This window comes from Amphiura filiformis, chromosome 1 (assembly GCF_039555335.1).
Source record: "Amphiura filiformis chromosome 1, Afil_fr2py, whole genome shotgun sequence".
NCBI classification, from domain to species: Eukaryota; Metazoa; Echinodermata; class Ophiuroidea; order Amphilepidida; family Amphiuridae; genus Amphiura; species Amphiura filiformis.
The window spans coordinates 65,410,942-65,432,851 of NC_092628.1; the positions used below are offsets into that span (position 1 = coordinate 65,410,942).

Sequence of the window (21,910 nt, forward strand, 5' to 3'; positions counted from 1 at the left end):
TGAATGCACTGTATTTTCAATGTTTATGTGTATAAATTCCCAAAACAATTTGACTTTTTGTTTCATTGTTTCAATAAGTGCCCATGCGAGTGAGTGACTTACGAGCCCAGGGTGCTATTAGGTTAAAAATCGGTACTACCATCCCAGCACATCCCCAAAATTCCTTGGTATTTTTCATAAAGTTATATCCCGGTACTAGCGTAACTGTGCATTGCAATATGCAACACATGTCGTTTACATTATCTCCTACCCTTGGTTCCAAGGCTAATAAAGCATACTATGATGATACCAATTTCACCTGTAGCTTAGTTCCTATATCCATTTCCCAAGTATTTCTATAGTGTAATGCTGGTTAATTACTTCAAAGCCCCTACCATTCCTTAACAATTAACTACTATTATATATTGTAAACCAAGGCAACTTGACAAAGCTCTTTGTTAATAGATGTATGTGTATATAAGCACCACACAAACAAAGACTACACTTGTTCAAGGGTCATAATTTTTAACATGATTAGTTCAAATACTCACAGAATTTTGTTAGCTGTAATTGAATACCTCACTTGTGGCAAGAATTTAAAAATCTTCCTGATTTACGATAATTTGTGTGATTCAAATAGATTACATAGTGTAAAATTGCTTATCCTAAGATCATTTGTAATTCTACAGAATTGAGATATCAGTCTGCAGCTAACAAAATTCTCCATTTATTTGTATCAATTTGATTGCTTTTAATTAGTCACAATAAAATTATGACATAAAAGCAGTGTGGACTTTCTTTTTTTGTGTAGTGTTTGTATGTCCAACATAAGAAGCGTTATGGAAAACTGAATTCAGTAATGGTATACATTGAGTTGCAAATTATAGCAGTATTATTTAATGTGACCTGAAACTGTCCTGCAAATTGGTTGTATGTCTACATGACTCACTGTTGCAGTTTTAGGGCAGATATTTACATATATATTGCATGGTTTGTGTTCTCTAGGTGGTCCAGCTAAGTCTACAGCTGCAGCAGCTTTCAGTCCTGCTTACATCGGTGTTATCATAGCAATTATCCTCATCCTGTTGATTGTTCTCATATTGCTATGGGCATTATATCGAAGACGCAAGAGTCAGGAGAAATATGATGGACCTGTCGTGTAAGTACCCATCTATCTATTTGTCTGTGATGTAGATGTATTATGTAATTAATGTAAACTTGGTGTTCATGGGCCAATTTCATGGGAGACCTTCAATGCATCAAAATAGCAATCATAAACCTATTGAATTTGCTGATGTACAGTCTGTGATTGGCATGACAAACAAAGCGTATTTTATAATGCAATTTACCCAGTCTTAGCATTCTTTGACCTTTTGGCCAATTTAGTGTGTAATATGGTTGTAGGGGTCATCCTGTTGGGCTAATTGAATCGTATCTCTGTACCTCATGCGCTAACTTCGTTGCATTGTGTCATACCTGGTTCTTTTTACACAACGTTTGGGGGTCATTATTTCTCAATTCACCCAATGGGAAACACCTCACCCCCTTCAAATTTGTTCAAAATTGGTATACAGGGTGATTTTGGCTGGCAAAGCTCAAATTTCAAATTTTAGCTTAATCGGACGTACGGTTTTCGCGCTATGCCCGCCCATTTTTTGCGATTTAGTGAAAAATGGGCGCATATCAATATTATTGTGCGACCATATCTCCGTAACTGAGGGTCCTACTGAGCTGAAATTGGTGTCATTATTTAGCTAATCTCTCAAAGAATCCAAATCTGCTATCATTTTGTATGTAGGAGTAAGAGAAAATGTGTGACCTTTTTTTCTGAACTTTGACCTTGAATTTGACCTTGTTGCCCACGTGACCGCGAGGCGAATTTGCGTTGGAATTATACCCCCATATGTTGTCTACATAATATCAAAAGATTGGAGGGGTAATATTTTTTGTTTTTTGCTAAGCTTTCACAAAGCGAGCATGCAGGTGAAAACATGTGTATTTAATGCATGTACATATAGGCCTATATACAATTGGCCTATATTATAATAGTATCATGTGTACAATATACTGAGCCTACATGCAAAATTACAGTTTTCAACCACATGCTTGCTTTATGAAAGCCTAGCAAGAAAACAAAAAATATTACCCCTCCAATTTTTTGATATTATGTAGACAACATATGGAGGTATAATTCCAACGCAAATTCGCCTCGTGGTCACGTGGGCAACAAGGTCAAATTCAAGGTCAAAGTACAGAAAAAAGGTCATATCTTTTTCTTCCTCCTACACACTAAATGATAGTAGATTTGGATTCTTTGAGAGATTAGCTAAAAAATGACACCAATTTCAGCTCAGTAGGACCTACGGTTACGGAGATATGGTCGCGACAATATTGATGGGCGCGCCATTTTTCACGAAATCGAAAAATGGGCGGGCATTAAACGGTATCGTCCGATTAAGCTAAAATTTGAATTTGAGCTTACAGCCAAAATCACCCTGTATACCAATTTTGAACAAATTTGAAGGGGGTGAGGTGTAAAATCATATTTTTTTTGGGTGATTTGAGAAATAATGACCCTAGGGCAAATATTTTGGCAAATCTAAAGAACTAATTGAGAATGAGCCAGTTAGATGGCGCCTGATATTTCATGATGTGATTTAGTCAGCTTATCGGGATCCACTTCCCTATTTGTACACATGTATGTTACAAAATGTGTCAGAATTGTGATATTGATTTTGTTGCCCTCTCTATAAGTGTAATATTGTGGTAACTTGGCAGTATGATGCAAGTCTTTATGTCAGAATAAGTATTGTATTATATATTTTTATTTTCTTCATGGTATTGCATAGTAGATGTAGATCAAGTAAAGTTTGATTTATTTTTATTATGACAACATTGTTTTAATTTATTTTTACCATGAATAATGCATGCATTCTGTAAGTGTGACCATTTTGAGCATTTTTTGTTGTATGTATATATTTTCCATATCAGAAATAATGATCTGTGGACTACTGTAAGGTATGTCAGCCTGTCATGTCAAATGCATGCTTGCATGGAATGGAATCAATGATGTCATTAGCATTTTGATGTGATCAATCAAAAATTACAGAAAAATTGTATTCATTTGTTTAGATGTTACTGTATTCTGAAAGAAAAGAAAAAAACAAAACAGGAAAACTTGATGTTTGCAGGATGATTTTGAAGATGAGGAATGTTTAGTAATATTGAAAAGGAGGTACATTTTTCCTGACTCCCAATTCATATTTCTTGATCACATCAAATGCATACCTATATTGATTGAACCTGATAGTGCACTAGGGCATGTTTTAAGTATCAACCATCCCACATAAAGCATTGTCTAATTTCCAAACTGAAGTGCAATTTTCTAAAATATTCTTCAAGAGTCATTATTAAGGTTGACATTGACCAGCTGTACTTCATAATTCACTATAATGTAAACTCTTCAATAAAATAAAATATATATGCAGAGATTGCCAAAGGATGAATATTTTTGCCAAGAAAATAATCTCCAGTAATAACTTGATTACTGTTTCCTTGATCTGGACTGCTTCTAATCTCACTTAGTGGTAAAGTCAAACTGATCATTCTATTTTCAAAAACAAAAACTGTTGGCCATTTTCAAAGCAACCATTTTGTACTCTATTGAGGTCACTATGTATCTTTTCACAATACTATTGCGAACTTGGAAAGAGAAATGATGTGATTGATTTGGCAAAAACCAATTATAAATGCAGAGTATCAGCATGGAAATGGATTGACTTTATTCTACTGAACTGCTGTGCATACTGCTAAAATGAAAGTTTTATAAATATTTCCTGATTTCAGCAATTGGAAGTAAGTTTCAGGAAATGTTTACAAATATGTATAACCAAGTTGCTTTGTAACTAAATCACTGATGCAACATGCATTGCAAAGCATGGAACTTCCCATGACCTCTATTGACATAATAATAAGTTGAAAACCTTAATTTGTTGGAGTTATTAAATTTGAAACCTGTCATGATGATTGATCAGTCGTTATGAGCAGACAGGCGTAATGAAAAATCTTTGTAACAGGGCATAGAAAAGCAAGTTATAACCAACTAAACTCTGTTTTGTTGTGTACTGATTTGTTGGGATAAAAGCTAGATGTAATATATATAGCTGGTATTATATAGAACATCCATTTAGAATTAACAGTTTGTTGATCTAGATTTGTAATTTCTTTAACAAATATTAGTACTCTTATCAACCACCTGCATTTGTCAACACTCAACTCCTGCTAAGACTTCTAATTGGCAATGTAGATTGTAGGGTATTAATCTGCCTAGGGAAGTGTTATTAGAGTCAGTCAAGTGTAGATCAAGAAGTTTGGGGAACATGTATTAAGTAGTATTTCAACTATGAGTTAACCAATGAAGGATTTCAATAGCATTTGACAAGAAAGAGTGAATAACATGTTAGAATTTTCACCAAAATGATAGCGTGATCTACAAAATGTTGTTACCCAATGCATGGTAGTTTCTCTGTAAGGCATGTGACAGAGTTAAGCTATTACTATGTTCTTGCACCAAACATATGATCCAGTGATGAGTTGATGATTTCAAGCAGCAGAACTCTTGAAAACAAAAAGAACTAGTGCATTTCATAAAATACAACTGTCAGTCAATCACTTCCATCACCATCATCCATCACATCACAGCATATAACCAGGGTTATGGAAATAGGACTCAAATTGTAGCCTATCTTTCAAGTATCCATCTTGTTTGTTATATTACAGGTACACTCGTGAATCCTACAGTGATGTGCTTGATGTCCCAAGGAATAACCCGGACTATTCCACCACTATCCCAGGAGGAGCTATGGCTAATAACGATGATAAAGTGAGGCTGAAACAACAACAAGCTCTGCAGACCAATCCATTGTTTTCAACACCTAAAACTAACAATGTAGTAGAAGGTGCTTGTGCTGCTGCTATGGCATTGGAAAGAAAAGGTAATCTTTACAGTAGACATGTAAACAAATATTTGGCTTGCAGGTTATTTATTTTGTCACCACCTTAACACACATCAGTAGATTTACTTTTTGTTAACGTACAGACAGAGTTTGGAATAACCATTATTAGCGCTGATTTAATATTCAAATCTCAATCTTCTTGTAATTTCAGAAGCCGATGTGGATTTGACTAACCCCAATATACCCTGCTCTTCAAGACATGGCTCTAATGTCAATCAATTTGATGGGAAGATAACAAACAAGTTGACGTTAGGAAAAGGTATGGATAACAAGACATTATTTTGTCATATTACACATGTTGGTACCAAACTGGAAATCTTGAGTTCACACCAAGGTTTCCTTGTTTGGGGTTTAATGTGAGATACTTTCCGTTTGATATCATAGACAAAAATGTGAATCAAAATAAGTAAAATTTTGCAGGAATTTATAACATGGACTTATCCACCAAGTGGATCTGAGGGTGCTGTTGTGAAGCTATTTGAATCAACAAGGTGATCCAAATAAGGCAGGACAGGAAATGGCCTGGAGAAGTTTTGTGAAGTTTTAGTTTCTAGTTTTCAGACACTTGTCATACTTAACCATGAATAATAATAATAATAAGATGTGATTGCACACAAATTCAGATCTGTTGTTTTTATATGGGGGTTGGGGGAGGGGACACTTGATAACCTGTACCTGTAGTCAGAAGTGGATGACATCCTTGTATACTTGATAATATTGGTGTGGTTTTTTTTACAATCCTCAGGTGTTCCTGGGAAGTATGATATAGAAGAAGATGAAGGCCACTATGCTGAAATACCAGATCCAATACGAGGAATGAACTACTATGTCACTCCACCACGCTACCAAGCTTTTGATCCAAGTAGTAAGTCTTACCATTATATGACCAGGAATGTGACAATTCATTGTTTTAACAAAAACTTTTAGCCACCAAAAGTTATTCATAAACTGAGGGGTCTCCTCTGTACATCTCTTTTATAGAGCCAATTATTTGTATAGGAGACGAGGGAAGGGATATTCAATATTTATTATCATGTCTTTTTTCATGAAATTATACCTACTGATCACAAAAGCATTTCATGAAAAAGGTGTATTTTGAGTTCAAAGAATCCAAATGAACATACAAACAAATTAATGTCATACTTCTGCATTGAACATTTGCCTGGTTTGACAAGCAACATATTTAAATCAATTATATTGTAAAGAATAAATTTGTCTTTTCCAATCATCATGTTATTTATTCTTGTTTACTTCAGGTCACCCACTACCACCAGCACCATCAAAGCCTAATATACCACCCAAACCCCCAGTATCTGACTACCAAGTGCCACCTATACCTCCAGAGCCAGACTATGAGGTTGCACCACCACAACCTGTAGGGAAAGATTACCCAATGGTAGGAGCAACTCACCCTGACTATGAACTACCAGAGGGGGAAAGTTCACCTGAACACTACCAGGTTCCAAGAGGAGATCACTACCAATATCCACCGACATTGACGTCACCTGGTAACGGTGATGGAACCGAGGACTTCTCTACAAAGTTTTGATTACTAGTAACTGTAAGCTGTTGATATTGCTCATAAATATATAACCAGCTTATTTGTAAAAAGTACAACTCAGCAAAGGAATTACCTGCAATGTGGGTTAACTGTGGTAATGTAATGCTGTATATACTTCCTAGCTCAGAATAATGCTCTACCTTTTTGATGTACAAAATTGATACAACTATAAGGTAGAGAGAGAGAGTCTGGGTGCCAAGCCAAGTGATGCAAGTACAACTTAAAATCTTCACTATGTATCAAAATTGTACAGAGTTCAGGATACACACTGTGAGCAGGTTTATGTGCCCCTAATGTGATATACATGTGCAACACAGTCATAAATGACTTATATCATAAGAACTCATGTTGTATGTGCAAGTGATCAACTAATCGAATATAATCGCATACACACACAGTACATGTGATGCATAGCAATAACTCTGTACAATTATGATACAGGGTTGAAAGTGGAAACTTTGGACAACAATTATAATTATTATGCTCAGTTTTTGCTAAAAAACAAAATGCAAGTGTATTTCTTTTGCATGTAGGTCTATATAAGGGACTGTAAAATTGTGAATTTAAAAACAAGGGAAACAGTTCAAAATGGACAAAGGGTGAACAATTAATTATATTGTGTAAACATTTCCACTTTTATAGTAGAAGACCGGCAAAGTAATGATTTGAGTATTCAAAACAAAATACCAAAAATACTACTGGATGCTGATGTCATGTTTGCTTCAACAAGCTGACAAGTAACCAGTAATACTTGCATACAATGATACCCGACTTGCAAATATCTCGTCAAAGATTGACCTTTTCTGTAAATTCTGCATTGTTACATGCACAGTTCATCGAACAGTGTAAATTGGTGTGATGTATGGAAGGGACCAATCGTAAAAGCCTTTGGGGATTTACTGAAATGGTCAATTGTACTACCGTAATGTGATTTATAACTATGGTACAAAAAGAAAATGATTCAATACTATGATTTGCCAAATTTGCTTGAACTATTCCACAACACTTCACTGATTAACTACTGTGCCTGCTGGATAGAGAACAATGTCTCCAGGATCAGACTGGTATACAGTAAGACTGCCTCTCCCAGTACTGAGAAGGAGAGAACTACAGGGTCCCTCATCATCACACATCAAAGTCTATCACAGCAGCACCATAAAGAGGTCTCATATATTCAGTATTGAAGCATGAGCTTGCCTAAAGCAAACAACCTTGCCACCAGTGGATAGTGTCTATATATTTTTTTACCAAAAGAATCATTTTCATCACAAGTACTGTAGTGTAAGCCTTGATTTTAGTTGATTTATATGAAGAAGGCTAGATAGGACGTATATGGAGAAGGCTAGGTAGGTAGGTATTCTTTCATTTCTGTATTCATCAATTTGTAAGCACACCTGTATATTAGGGTGTATTATGTTGAGTTTCTATGCAGTTTAATTTATATAAGTATGATTACATATTTATGACTCTCAGAGTGTGTGTGTGGTGTGATAAAATGTATAAAATGAGTGATGCAACTTTCAAACTTGAGCTATTATAATTCCAGACCATTTTTGCAATGCTCGTCTGTGTGTACACCGCATGCTGACACATACTCTACAGAGTTGAAAAAATAGTCCGTAACCGATGATACGTGTTTCAGAAACTAGCCCATATCACGCATGAAAATCTATAAAACCTAACATTAGATAAGGTACCAGTTGTATTGATATATTAGACCTTAAACTTGAAAACTTCCAAAGTAATGAACTAGTTACGATCAATTTTTTTACTGAAGCAGCCCAAACGTTGACTGTTTTTACTATAACAATAAAAATTTATTTTTATACTGATAAAAGAAATTAATGTGTTTTTGTTGTGGGTTAGAATGGTGTAAAATGTGTGCTAGAATAAATTTGCAGTTATAAACTGTATGTAGATTTGGCTGTTTTAGACCAATTCTGTCAGGTGTGGTACTATATAGGCAAAAGCCAATCATAGCACAGCTGGATTTGGATAAAATGATATATAGTGCCACTAAAGTACAGATGTTTCAATGAATTTCCTTTGTTTTGACTTAAGCTGGAATAAACAACAAGGACAATAGCACTCTGGTGTAATTGCAAGCTGGCACATGATTTGATTTCCAAAAGGAAATTGCCTTCATCTTGTGTGCTGTCTGTGAGAGTATAGAATTGTGTGGAATAGCCAACCACTATTTGATTATCTTGATTTATCCTTTTATTTAATACTATAATGAATTGTAAACAACCTTGAAAATGTATTCCTTAGGGGTCAACGAAAGAAACCAAATCAATATCCCACAAGTTTTGTTAATATTGCCAAAAATATTTGCTATGAAAAAGTATGCTTTGACAAAATAATAACTGTAAATATCTGTGTGTAAATATCATTGTTTGTTGTATATTGTACATATTAATTATTATAATCGCTAATTTACATTCAAATATGTTTATTGTCTTTCATATTATAATAAATATGTACCACTAAGATGGTAATAGTAAATGTAACTGCTGCAATTGATAGAAAGAAGAGTTGGCCAAACATGATTAATATAAATACAAGAATGAATTATGGTATCTGTTGTCAGTGTGCACCGTACTTATGTTTGTTTGCATGATTTGTGACCAAGCAGTTCTTAAAATGAACAATTTCAAGCAATTTATGTTTCCTAATTATCGTATTTGTTGTCACTTTGCAAGAACCATAATTTAAAAACGCAACTTCAAGAGCAATATTTTTCTCTGTACTCAATGTTATATTTGTTATGTGTAATTCAGAAGCGTGACAAAAAAGATGCAAAACATAATAAAAACTTTGAAGATTCTAATGTTGATTCACTATATAACATAACTGCATTTTGCTTGTATTATTGCAAGATGTTGTCATCAATTAAAAGTAGTAGAATCAATTTTTAATGGTTTTTTTAAAGAGCCCCTTAACTGCCCCAAAATGGCTGAAGAAATGGTCCTTTAACCAAATCACCTAGTCTACTATAGTAGGGAATATGCCTAACAGGTCAACATCATGGATGGCAGGAAAGGGGAGAGGCAAATTACAAATCATAGTATAACCAAATATACAAAATTAAGTTAGTGTATCAAATCAAAGTTATTTATTATGTTTTGTATTAGTATTGATGGTTGTGCTTGTGCAATGGAATATAATTGGATTGATTGTGAATGGTACTGTAATTGAATGAAAATAAGATGGGAATAAATGGCCATAAGAATTATTGCTGATGTATCAAGTAAGTACCTGTATTATGAGGTCCTGATTAGTAATTTAATTGGTTGATAAGAAAGTTAAGTATGCTACTACTTTTTCCTTTGCTAATCATTGTGTGCCTCCACCACCCCCACATTATGTAAGCATCAGCAAACATGGAAGACAGGGAAACACCACAGGTTATTACCTTACTACAATACATATTTGAGTTGTGGACTAACCTCTCACTCTCCAAATGTGGACACATGTGCTACATGTATTTGCAATTTATCAACACACAATTCAGGAAGCACAATGTCCATGATACATGCGTGTTTAATTCTACACAGTGATTTCCCGTGTGGGTGTCCTTGATTGATGTTGATGGTGCTTACAAATGTGCACAACCACACTCATGTGGTGGTGATTTACAAATCATTGGTGGAGCAATATTGCAGCAATTGTCTTCTAAATGGCAGGTAGCGTTATTGGTTTAGTTCAATAATAATTTGGTCAAAATTAAGAGTCGGTGTATTTATGTTACACATTAAATCACTGAATTCATACTTTTACAAAATTGTAGCATGAACTGGTATTCAATTTACACATATTGAAGCAATTAACAAGTTCATAACTCTTCCATTCTTTCGAATAGCTTTTGTTTTGACTGAAATAAATCATTACTCACAGAATTTTGTTATCTAAAATGTAAACTAATACCACCTTTGTCCAATATTCTTTTTTTTTTATCTTTCCACAAGACACAAATTGCCATGTGCTTTTATTTTCATTATATATTTTCAAAATCACAAGAATCAATCAAAATCACACAAGAAAAATCACAAATGCAGCATCAATATTAAAATGTCTACTTTACCAAATACATGTAATTTAACACTGTCTTCAACACAGCATTCTTAATACTTTTCTAAGACTATTTGCTATTTTAATGCTTGCCAAATGGGACTAGTGTTGTGAGTAATGTTGCTGGCAGATCACAAAGCAGCCAATCTATGATTGTGTACATTTCTCTAAAAGTAGTATCATGAATAAATAGGGCATTCCATTAAGAAATACAAAAAACAACAACGCTGTGGAAGATGTAACTACCGTCTCAAATCAAGATTTTGCTGGTTTTAATGTTAAATTCCAGGTGAAAATTGTTGAATCTACACAATTTGGCCTCAAATGAGAAATATTTGTTTGCAATTCCCAATCTTCCACACCTTTTCCACTTTTGAAAGATGAAAAGTCTTCCTCAGCAGAGGTGTGGATTTCAAATAGATAGGCCCATTACTTCTAATGCATGAGCCTATTAAGTTCTCAGTGAACAGTATATGGTCCTTCAGACATTTGCCTCACCAGGTACTTAAAAATTACAGCAATATATACTTAATGATTGTGGTTCACCGTGACCATGGGTACCCAATGGGCATGATATGGTTATTTATGTCATGGATATGTGATATCAATTGAGCGCACTCAAGAGGAGTCACCTGCCAATCGACATATAATTGCTATGCATAATATGCTAAAATTCTTATATGATAAGCAGTATAATATTATTTGCAATTTTGTTTATCTGTCTAATGTTTATAAGTCAAATATAATATCTGTCATGGTATACATTACAAATATGTGGCATTACATGTATATACAAAGCATGCTAGTGCAATAAGTCATGCTTGTAAATCTTGCAGTGAATGGTGGATGTACAAAATATAATTAATCATTGCAAGATAAATACCTTTTTTATGGCATTAAATACTGATACTAAAAATGTCCAAATTTGTGATGCATTCCAGTATGAGTCAACTCATTCTTAGGGATACAGACCTATTTGTATTGCTACTCATATTTACGTTTAGTTAAGACCTATGAATATCCAGTACAAGACAATTTTTGGCAATGAGTCAAATTTCAAAATCATAAAGCACTGGTCACAAGTGGTGGTGTTCATCATGTAATGTAATGTTGCTACTAGAATATTTACTAGCAACTTATATTTACTAGATGACTTGCTGATCACTGACTATCTTTACAGCAAGACTATGCTTAAAATATCATAGGCAATAAATATAGTTAAGTAATTATTGTCTTGTGATTTGGCATTTCCTTCATGTAAGATATGTAGAATTTGACTAGGGTAAAGACTTAATTGAGGGATTATAGAAATAAAGCTATCACACAACATGCATAGTTCTGAGCAGGCTTCAAATATACTTGTTCAACATATAAGTTGCAACGGTGAGATTTGTATAATGCATGGCCTGTGCACGCTTGTGTGAATTTACGCTAGCCTAAGTTGGGACTTTGTTGACATGTGCAGTAACAAAAACCGAATAATTTTTTTTGCCACTTTCAGGTTCAACAAATTATGTTAATTTAATAAATGACCAAGTTCGACAGTACACCCAACTTATTGGTCTTTCATAGTAAAGTTTGTTTTTACATTATGTTGAAAAAACAAAATACATGAAAATATTGTATCTTCCATTTACTGACTACTTGACTGTTTTTATAATCAACTGAATTTGCTGATTTTTTTTCTAGGTGCCATTTTATAATTAATTATTTTGTTAACTAAACATGGCCTATGGTTGTCTCTGTATATGTACATAAGTTGTAAATATTAATATGAATATATATTGTATATTGTGGACTGTACTGACTGTAATAATCATGTGGAATTAATAATAATAATAATAATAATAATTTGTATCCATCAACAAGATTTGTCTGTGCTTTTTTGCAGAACCAGGAAATGGTATCAACCTATATTAATGTGTGTTACTTGCTTGCTTATGTACTGACTAACCTTTTGTCAGAAATGGACATCTCAAAATGCCTCCAATGGTCAATATTCATATGGGTCCTTTTTATATCTCAAAATGCAAGAAGGTGTGGCCGTCGGAGTGGTGCCAAATGAAAGAAAAAAAATGAAAAATACAGTAAAATAATTTCCCCACCGGGGTAACACTCCTGGGTCAATATTCATATTTTGGGTCTTTTTCATATCTCGAAATGCTAAGAAGGTATGACCTCTGAGTGGTGTAAATTGAAATTATTTTCCCCACCATGGGCTACACTCATAAGACTCGGTCAATATTCCTATTTTGGGTCCTTTTCGAATTCCCAAGTAAACTTTCAAACTCCATTTCGCAAACTCTAATAACCATGAAGGCTAGATTTGAAACAAGAACTGTCTGCATTGATAGTGCCTAGCTGAAATGTTGGAAAGCCAGCAATCAAATCGCTAAACTCATCTCAAAATAAAATTTCTATACAATTATGGAAGTCTGATTAGATGATGTTTGTACGAAGTTCCATCTCTAAGCGCATTTTGTAGTGTTCCCGGGCTTTCAACAGTTCAATAAAATGACCATAGTACACTAAAACTAAGCTTACTCGTGTGCTTATTATTAGTCTACAAAGACGTACAAACAGTAGCAAATTCTGACAACCAATTTATACCTAAAACAACTCTCAACATGCTCAGTAGAATTTTTCAGGTATGACGGACACCTTAAATTTTAAGCGGAATTTTTTTAATCCATCAATTATAATAAGCATATGCGATTCATAAAACATTTGAAACCATAATCTCCCAATCCGGGCCGGCGCCATAGGAGCATAGCAGCCCCCCCCCTCAAGGAGAGCAAAATTCTTCATTTATTCTTTTTGGAACAAAACGTAAATTGAAGAATTGGCAAAATTATACCATTGAGTGTGAAGGGCAAACAATTCATGCTACTCCCTCAGTCAAATACTTAGGCCTTACTATTGACCAGTGCTTGAATGGTGACGAAATGGGTCTTGGTGTCATAAAAAAGTAAATTCTAGACTCAAATTTCTTTACAGACAGGCAAAGTTTCTTGATCAAAATATCAAGAAAATTTTATGCTCTGCTCTTGTACTTTGTTTGTTTGATTACTCTATTTCTTCTTGGCATGCTGGCACACATAAGCAGATGAGTAAAAGCCTACAAATTGCTCAAAACAAAGTTATCAGATTTATTTTAAATAAGAATTGCATGTATCATATTACAGAAGATGATTTTAAAGATCTTAATTTCCTTAACATACAAAATAGGGCTAAACAACTCAGGTTGAACCATGTTTTTGATATTTTTAATGAAGTTGGCCCAGACTATCTTAGTTCAAATTTTACCAGAGTTTCAAACGTGCACCAATACAGTACTAGAAACAGTGCTCAAAATGTTCGTGTTCCAAAATCCACTACCATCACTTCTGGCTCTTTTTATTATAATGCCATTCAGGATTGGGCCAACTTACCAAGTGCAATCAAATCAATTTCTAATAAACCAAGTTTCAAAAAGTCTGTAAAAACTCATCTTTTTAACCAAATTTAGTTTCTAATGATTTTAATCATGTTTAAAGATTTTATTTTACTTTTAATATTCACTTGTATATATATATTTCTTTGTATGTTTTATTTGTATGTATGCCTTTTGCCCTTCTATGTATAAAGGACCCCTTCGGAAATAAGCCTTTGGGCTTAAAGGGCTATCCTGTGATATCTCCTTGCCTTGTTTTTTATGTATTATATGTTATTTATCTTAATGCATTTTATATCTATTTACCTTGTATTGTTGTATGTGCAATATGGAGATACCGAATAAAATCAAATCAAATCAAATCAAATAAAAAAAAATCACGAAGAGGAAAGAAACGAATTTGGTGGGTTTTCTATACCTATTGTTCATTAAAAAGCGACAGCTTCAGGGGACCCCGTCAATGAGCCAGCTCACTGCAACCCCCGTTTATGCTTTAGCCTCCCTAATATTCAACCATGGCGCCGCCCCTGCCCCAATGATACTCAATCTTTTAACCATTAACAAGAATGTTTTTAAAAATGACCACCTAACTTTCATGCAAAAAAGGAACCAGTCATATGTATTATCCTTCAAACAAAATATCACGATCATATTAAATTTGGCCAAGTAAACTAAATAACATGTATATCGTCCCCACCCTCACCGATTTTGGGAGATTTTCAATTATCTTTCAAACACTTTTTTTCAAACTTTTCAAGCTAGTGCAGGGCTTTGGGGAAATAACAACAATATTAGGGGCCTCCCCGTTTTTTTATGATGTGTTGACAAAGCCTTTGCAGTTGCAATATTACACAGAAATGAATAGTAAATTTGTAACAAATAATAAGAGCCTCCCTCACCAAAGTTTGAAAAAGTCCGGACGGTAGGCCCTACATGTATCTCACTTGACCTTAAAGCAGTATGCAGACTTTTTATTAGACGTACAATATTGTATGTAACATAATCTACGTTGTTTAATATATTGCTATTCTATTTCCAGTAATGTTTAAGTTCTAACGAATGTTTGATGACGTAAAATCGATAATATATTTCTGCTACATGTAGATATTATATGTAACATATTATCGATTTTTCGTCATCACTGATTCGTTAGAACGTAAACATTACTTAGGGCCTACTGGAAATAGAATGGCAATAGATTAAATAACGTAGATATGTTACATACAATATTATACGTCTAATACTTGAGTCTGCATACGACTTTATACCATCATAGTGCAGATAAGGCCTAATCGCATGGAGCTAGTAAATCCTGGAAGAGCAATAGATTATGTAACGCATTGTTCCTTTGTGCCGGTTTCATTTTCCGACAAGCTATTCATCGAAAGGTACCTTTTGTTCATGACAAAAGAGTTCCGCCATTAAATCGGTAACTGACATGAGCGCATTAATGCTTTAGCAGGCAGGGTACTCTTAATAACTTGATCAAACGAAAGTTGCGTGAAAGCGCCTACTGGAACGATAAGTACAGTACTTTTTGTTCTGATAAAGCCCAAGGGCGTGATTGAATAGAAAATAGCGCCATAACAGCCGAAAGCACAAACGCCGTCGATGACAGTTCGTTATCACCCACCTGACTTTAGGCGCTTTATTTAAATAAATTGAATACTCTTGCTGATCGATTACACATCAGAATGTATTAAGGCTGCCAGGTCCATGTGTATACATGTAGGCCTATAGTACTGTAAAATGGTAACGTATATGTAACATGTTTAAGCATTAGGCATATTAAATAATGCTTTTTCACAAATTTCCATCTAATTTTATTTCAAGAAGGATCGAGATTGGCATAGAAACAGTTGCATGCCCGGGGCGTCAGCTGTCACTGTGAGAAGTCTTGGGATTTGACGAGGGAGGCAGGTTGAGAGGAGGGGATATGGAGAATGAGAGGAGCCTGGAGGAAGAGAGAAAGAGGAAGAAACGAAGAAAAGGGGAGAAAGGAAGAGACTAGAGAAAAGAAGAACGAGGAAGTGATAAAGTATAGGCCTAGGAAAGAATAAGGGTATACAGAGAAAGGAAAAGAAAGGAATGATAAATAAATGTATTGATTATTATAGGCCTACACTGCAAAAAACAGTGTTTTGAAATTAAAACATTTTTAAACACAATTTTGACTTCACTTTGTAAAAACGTTTAGAAGCTAAACATCACGTGTCAAATTTCTGAACATTGGTCAGTGATGGTGTTCAATTTCTAAACATCTGACATCCATATATTCTAAACAACGTGTCTAAACACATTCTTGCCTTCACTTTCTAAACACTGTTTTTGCAGTGAGTGTAGAGACTAAACACATAAAGAAAATAATAGATAATTAATAACTAATAATTAAAAGTCACCTCATCCCTTGTTTTCAACCATGAAACAGGAAACTAAGTAAAAATCAATTGTGAAGGGCCTTAACTAGGCAATGCCCTATACCTATAACATACACTGTTGTAGAGGTCACGCGTCAATGGTGAGAGTACTGGGTATTGTGTATAGGAAAATGAACAGTAACTGCAGTGGAACAATTTTGTCGAAAAGTCGGAGCTCCATCTCCCAAGATAACATGGCGATGGTGGCCCAACGTATGTTCCATAATGGCCCAACATTGGTTGCTGATATCACACCAATATCATTTGCTCATGGGCCCAAGATTGGGTTGGGTCATGATGCTGGCCCAGCTTGGCCCAAACCTTGTCACAGACATTGAACCAACATTGGACCTGTACCTATTTCTTATTTGCAAAAATTGGCTGCCAATGTTTTAACAATGAATTTTAGTATTGGGCCAATATTGATGCAATGGAGTGCAAAATTATTGGACGTTATTGGCCCGGGAAAAGACGATAAGAGATGAACACTACGACTCCCGGCTACGACTCATCACGCGTGTATAGTCATCAAGTGTATGCCTATTTGATAGCATGGTGACACGTAGGCCTACACTCTCAGAAAAAAGGTTCAACTTAGAACCTTTTTTTGTCCTATGCAGAACCCTAAGCAGTAATAAGGTTCTAAAAAGAATCTTAAAAAGTTCTATAAAGAACCTTACAGATTTAAATAGGCCTGGGGACATTCTAATTCATTCATTCAGGGACTCATCACAAAGTTAAGAAAAGTAAAACGTAGTGTTAACCCTTTTTGGTACTAAAAATCATTTCCTTGGATAAAGAACATTTTTTCTGTTCTACTTAGAATCTTTGAGGGTTCTTTCTTTAAGATTCCTTAAAGGTTCTTCAAGATTAAGGATCTACAAAGAACCTTTTTCTTGGCTACAGAACTTTTTTGGGTTCTACAAAGAACCCCATTGGGTTTCAATTGTTCTTTCTTTCTTTCTTTCATTCTCCCTTCTTTCATTAAATCTTTCTTTCTTTTTTTCTTTCTAAATAGTTTAGTAAATTTCTAAATTTCTAATTCTAAATTTCTTTCTAAATGTCCAATTTTTTGTCTAAAAAATTTCTTTCTGAAATTCTTTCTAAATTTCTTTCTTTCTAAATTTCATTCTTTCTTTGAAATTTCTTTCTTCAATTTTTAGTGTTTATTTCTAAATTTCTTTTTTTTTCTAAATTTCTTCTTTCTTTATATCTTTCTAAATTTCTTTCTAAATTTCTTTCTACATTTCTTTCTTTCTCTAGGCCTAGGCCTATAGGCCTAGTGCCTAAATTTATTCTTTAAAAAAAAAATTTAAATAAATTTTTTCTTTCTAAATTTTCTTTCTTTTGTTTTTCGTACATCATTTCTGTAAAATCAGTTGATTTTCAAAGAATCTGTTTGTTTTTTTAATGTAAAAATGGAATGAAGCAAATTTTACAAAAATCATTCCACACTCCTTCAACGATGTTTACAGAATGGTGCACCAATATAAAACGGGATATTATTTCCACATAGCAACAGACGCTAATTGGCCTTTTCACTAATTGATCAGAGTTATTCATCCGCGGCATAAGAAATCAATCATAACTTGATCAATATAAACAAAAGCCAGCATTTTCTCCTCTAGATGTCACAATAAGAGCAATATATATTTGAAAATGATCAAATTAACTGAATAAAGACAATAATATTTATGCTCTAATTTACAGTTAAACTGGACAGCGTACGTGTATATAGGTGTTGTTAGGCTACTACTAAAAGCGAATGGCTGCGAAAACTTCTGAACGAAAACACTTACACGAACCAAATTAGAGAAGTTTTATTAGAAATCATTAGTCTTAGTCATAGAATGTCACAGTAAGCCACAGTAATTATGGATGATGTACGCGTTGAGTGGCTCAGGGACAAGGTGTATTACTCCTTAAATATCTCGGACCCAGAGGTTTTTGAGGAGCTTATCAATCGAGACGATGGCGAATATGAAAGAGTTCTAGCAAAGTTTTTGAACGAAACTGCAGAGGAGGGGAAAGCTGCAGCAATATTTTATAAGCGAATCAGAGAGGAAGAAATTGAAGTAGAAGTGGAAGTTGGTAAGCAGACGATTTATTGTTTTAATATCAAATTTTAAGTTAATGTGGACGTCATGGCGTGTACGCTTTTCCAGTATAATCATGAGTTAAAATAATAGTTTCTCGATCATGAGAGCTCAATAGGCACGCGCACGCAATGTGACAATTGCGTCCGCGACCGCGTACAACGCCTACCACACACGCTTCGAGTAGCGCTGCATCGATCGATCGCGCTATCGTGTCATTCCACTAAACTTGCGACATTACGCAGTGCACGCTGTCGCTGACGCAGTACATTCATGATTCATACTCTCATGGATGATTGAGAAATTATTATTTTAGCTATAGTCTAGGAACCTATACCGTACATGTACATGTGTAGTAGCGTAGTACTAGCTCTGCACAACGGGGCAGCACCAATACGCAAATGTCACTAACCAATAAATGATGTGTCTGTTTTGCCCAGTTTTTAATGTTTTGCATTGCGAACTAAGCATGTACCGGTACGGTTTTCCCCAGTCATTACAGTGGGAATTCCAATTGAATGAACACAGCTTTCAACAGCTGTGTGTGAGCCTTAGTGCCGTACTATTTACATGATTACACTGACTTTCCTATTTGGCGAGGATGACAATTTTGACCTCCTCATTGGTTTCAGTATCAGTATCGGTTGTGTCGGCAGGACAGGGTCACTCTCTGCATTTCACCAATTTCCGCACATAACTAATAAAATGGCTAACTCGTGCAAACAAGACGTATATTTCTGAAACGGGTGCTAAACTAATGATGAAGGTGCTGCTTGAAGACTTCCACTGTTGGTGAATTCACAACTTCATCTGGGAGCTCATTCCAATCAGCTAAGTGTGGACAAAAAATGATCCCTTTTGAACATCAAGTCTTGTGTACAGTCTCTGGAACTTAAGAGAGTTACTCCCTCTTGTCCTTCCTTGTGTCATTTGCTGGCATCAGATAGTGTTTTCCCTCGATACCAACCAGTCCTTTGGTGATCTTGTACAACACTCGTATATTGTTATGCTGGTTTCATACTACCCTGCTGCTTGCCGCTGAACGGCGTGGCGCACGCGTATTGCAGACAAAGGGACACAATCAAGGCTTGTCATTGGTTGAAACGCCCTGCCGCTTGCCGCTGCGGCAAGCGGCAGGAAAGTATGCTGGAGGCTTGAGTCTATTTCTCCTCCTCCTTTGTTCTAGTGTATCCCAACCCAGACGTGCGAGCATTGTTGTTACACTGCTGTATCTCTTGAAATCACTGCAGCAAAACCTCGCTGCTCTTCTTTGTATCATTTCAATCCTCTGCTTCTGGATGTTTGAGTGGGGATCCCACACCTCAGCAGCATACTCGAGTATGGGGCGAACAAGCATGTTATATGTGCAGGTCTTCACTTCCTCATTGCAAAACCATAGATTTCTTTGCAGAAATCCTAGAGTTCTGTTGGCTTTCTTGATTGTATTCTTGATGTGCACACTCCATGTCAATTTGCTGTCAACTCAACCCCAAGATATGGATGGGAGTCTACTTGCTGGAGCTCTTGACCACAAAATGTAAATGTTGAACTTGGAGGTCCTTCTTGTATGATATCTGCATTGTGGAGCACTTCGATGGATTAAAAGCCATTTTCCACTTGTCCTGCCATTTCTCTAGTTTGTTGAGGTCTTCCTGAAGAACTCTAATATGGTTGTCATCTTTGCCAGCTGCATACACTAGGCAGTCGTCTGCAAATAGACGGACTCTGCTTTCCAGATGGTTAGGCAGGTTGTTTATGTACAGGAGGAATAGGAGAGGGCCTAATACTGTGCCCTGTGGTACTCCCAACAAGACGGATCTAGGTGTTGAAATCACTCCATCACAAACTACTTGCTGGGTACGCTGAGTTAGGAAACCCCTGAACCAATGATGTAGTTGGCCTCTGATCCCATAGTAGTGCAGTTTCATCAGGAGTCTCTCATGGGGCACCTGATCAAAGGCTTTTGAGAAGTCTCATATTGCAAGGTGAGTTGTATCACACTCCTCTAAGTTGGTAGTCAGATCATGAGTTGACTGGAGGAGTTGAGTTACAGTGGACCTCTTTGCCCTAAAGCCATGCTGACTGTCGACTAGAATGTCCAGCTTTTCCAGATGTTTACAAACAGATAGGTAGACAAAAGACCGTTCCGCTTGTCCAAACACTCAAGTATCAGAAGGATGGTCCACAATAGCGTGATTCACATAACATGAATAGGGATTAAAAAGCTGTCAAGTAGAACCATGTGCTTCTTTTGTCCAATTTGCCATCAAGATTTCAAACGGAAACAGTTCAGACCCAGAACACGATCATGTCAGAAATTGATATTTTGTTCTGAGACTGATTATTCGGACTATGTGAGCCTGTCACTGTGTTTGATCCAACCGTGATCATATTTTGTGAACGCACAACCTTGGATACAATACTAATCAATCAAAAAGTGTTGCCGCTGGCATGGCTGGATTCACTTCTGTGTTACCCACGCACAATTGTACACGCTGGCGTACATGTACATCACACGCGTCGCACACAGTGCACGAGTGTAGTATGTACGCAAAAAATTGCCACGCTATGTCAGGCTGTGTTCATTCAATTGCAATTTCCACTGTAGTTATTTTCAGGATGAGGCCGGGCATGGGAGTCATGAATATACTGGGTGGTCATAGTCTATTAAATTTTTAGACCAAAAAAAAAGTCATCTTGTAGGTGGAACGTCATTGGATTTGCATCATGTGTATGGGTTTCAGACGATAAAGTTCCTGCAACTGATTCAATGAGCCATTTATGAGCAACTTATTGCAATGAGCAAGCAACTTATTGCAATGAGCAATAAGTATCTGCCAAAGCCTATTTAAGGTCTCTCCCAGTAAAAGTAAACTGCTTGTCCATATGAAAGTAAAAAGAATGCACACAGAAATGTTTGAGTGTCAAAAACAACAAACCTTCAATCCTTGTAAATGTAGGGGGGAACTACAACACCATGATAAAAAATCCTTTTTGAATCCTTGCAGAGCCATCTGAGTTGGGACTTGGAGATGCAGGGGATATATTAGCAGAAACACCAGCTCCTGATGGGACAGCTAGTGCCACTCCAGCTCCAGAAGCCAATGCAGCTGAAGCACCACCAACTGAACCAGTAGAAACACCTGCACCAGAAGAAGAAAAAGGAGGCAAAAGTAAATCAATTGTAACATCATGTCATCATCAATAACTAATCAAATTTGTATTTTTGATCTCGAAAGAACCAAAGATTACACACTCTGCCATGTTACATTTCATTCAGGAGAGCAAATGTGTGTAGTGCTTAATCTTATGCAAACTATTGATTAATTTTGGGATCA

At 35.7% G+C, this 21,910-nt stretch overlaps 2 protein-coding genes across 2 annotated transcripts in view; both read left to right on the top strand.

The window, feature by feature from the left end:
• The window catches only part of LOC140151140 (uncharacterized), an 86,676-nt gene extending 75,831 nt beyond the window's left edge, over positions 1–10,845 (top strand). The window contains 6 exon segments of the mRNA XM_072173364.1: positions 985–1,138; positions 2,971–2,997; positions 4,759–4,973; positions 5,146–5,253; positions 5,740–5,859; positions 6,251–10,845. Coding sequence (XP_072029465.1) covers positions 985–1,138; positions 2,971–2,997; positions 4,759–4,973; positions 5,146–5,253; positions 5,740–5,859; positions 6,251–6,543 — 917 coding nt within the window. The 3' untranslated portion in view covers positions 6,544–10,845.
• Positions 10,846–18,092: 7,247 nt separating this feature from the next.
• The window catches only part of LOC140151148 (dynein axonemal heavy chain 10-like), a 68,096-nt gene continuing 64,278 nt past the window's right edge, over positions 18,093–21,910 (top strand). Inside the window, 2 exon segments of the mRNA XM_072173376.1 lie at positions 18,093–18,567; positions 21,581–21,745. Of these exon segments, the coding sequence (XP_072029477.1) occupies positions 18,351–18,567; positions 21,581–21,745 (382 nt within the window). The 5' untranslated portion in view covers positions 18,093–18,350.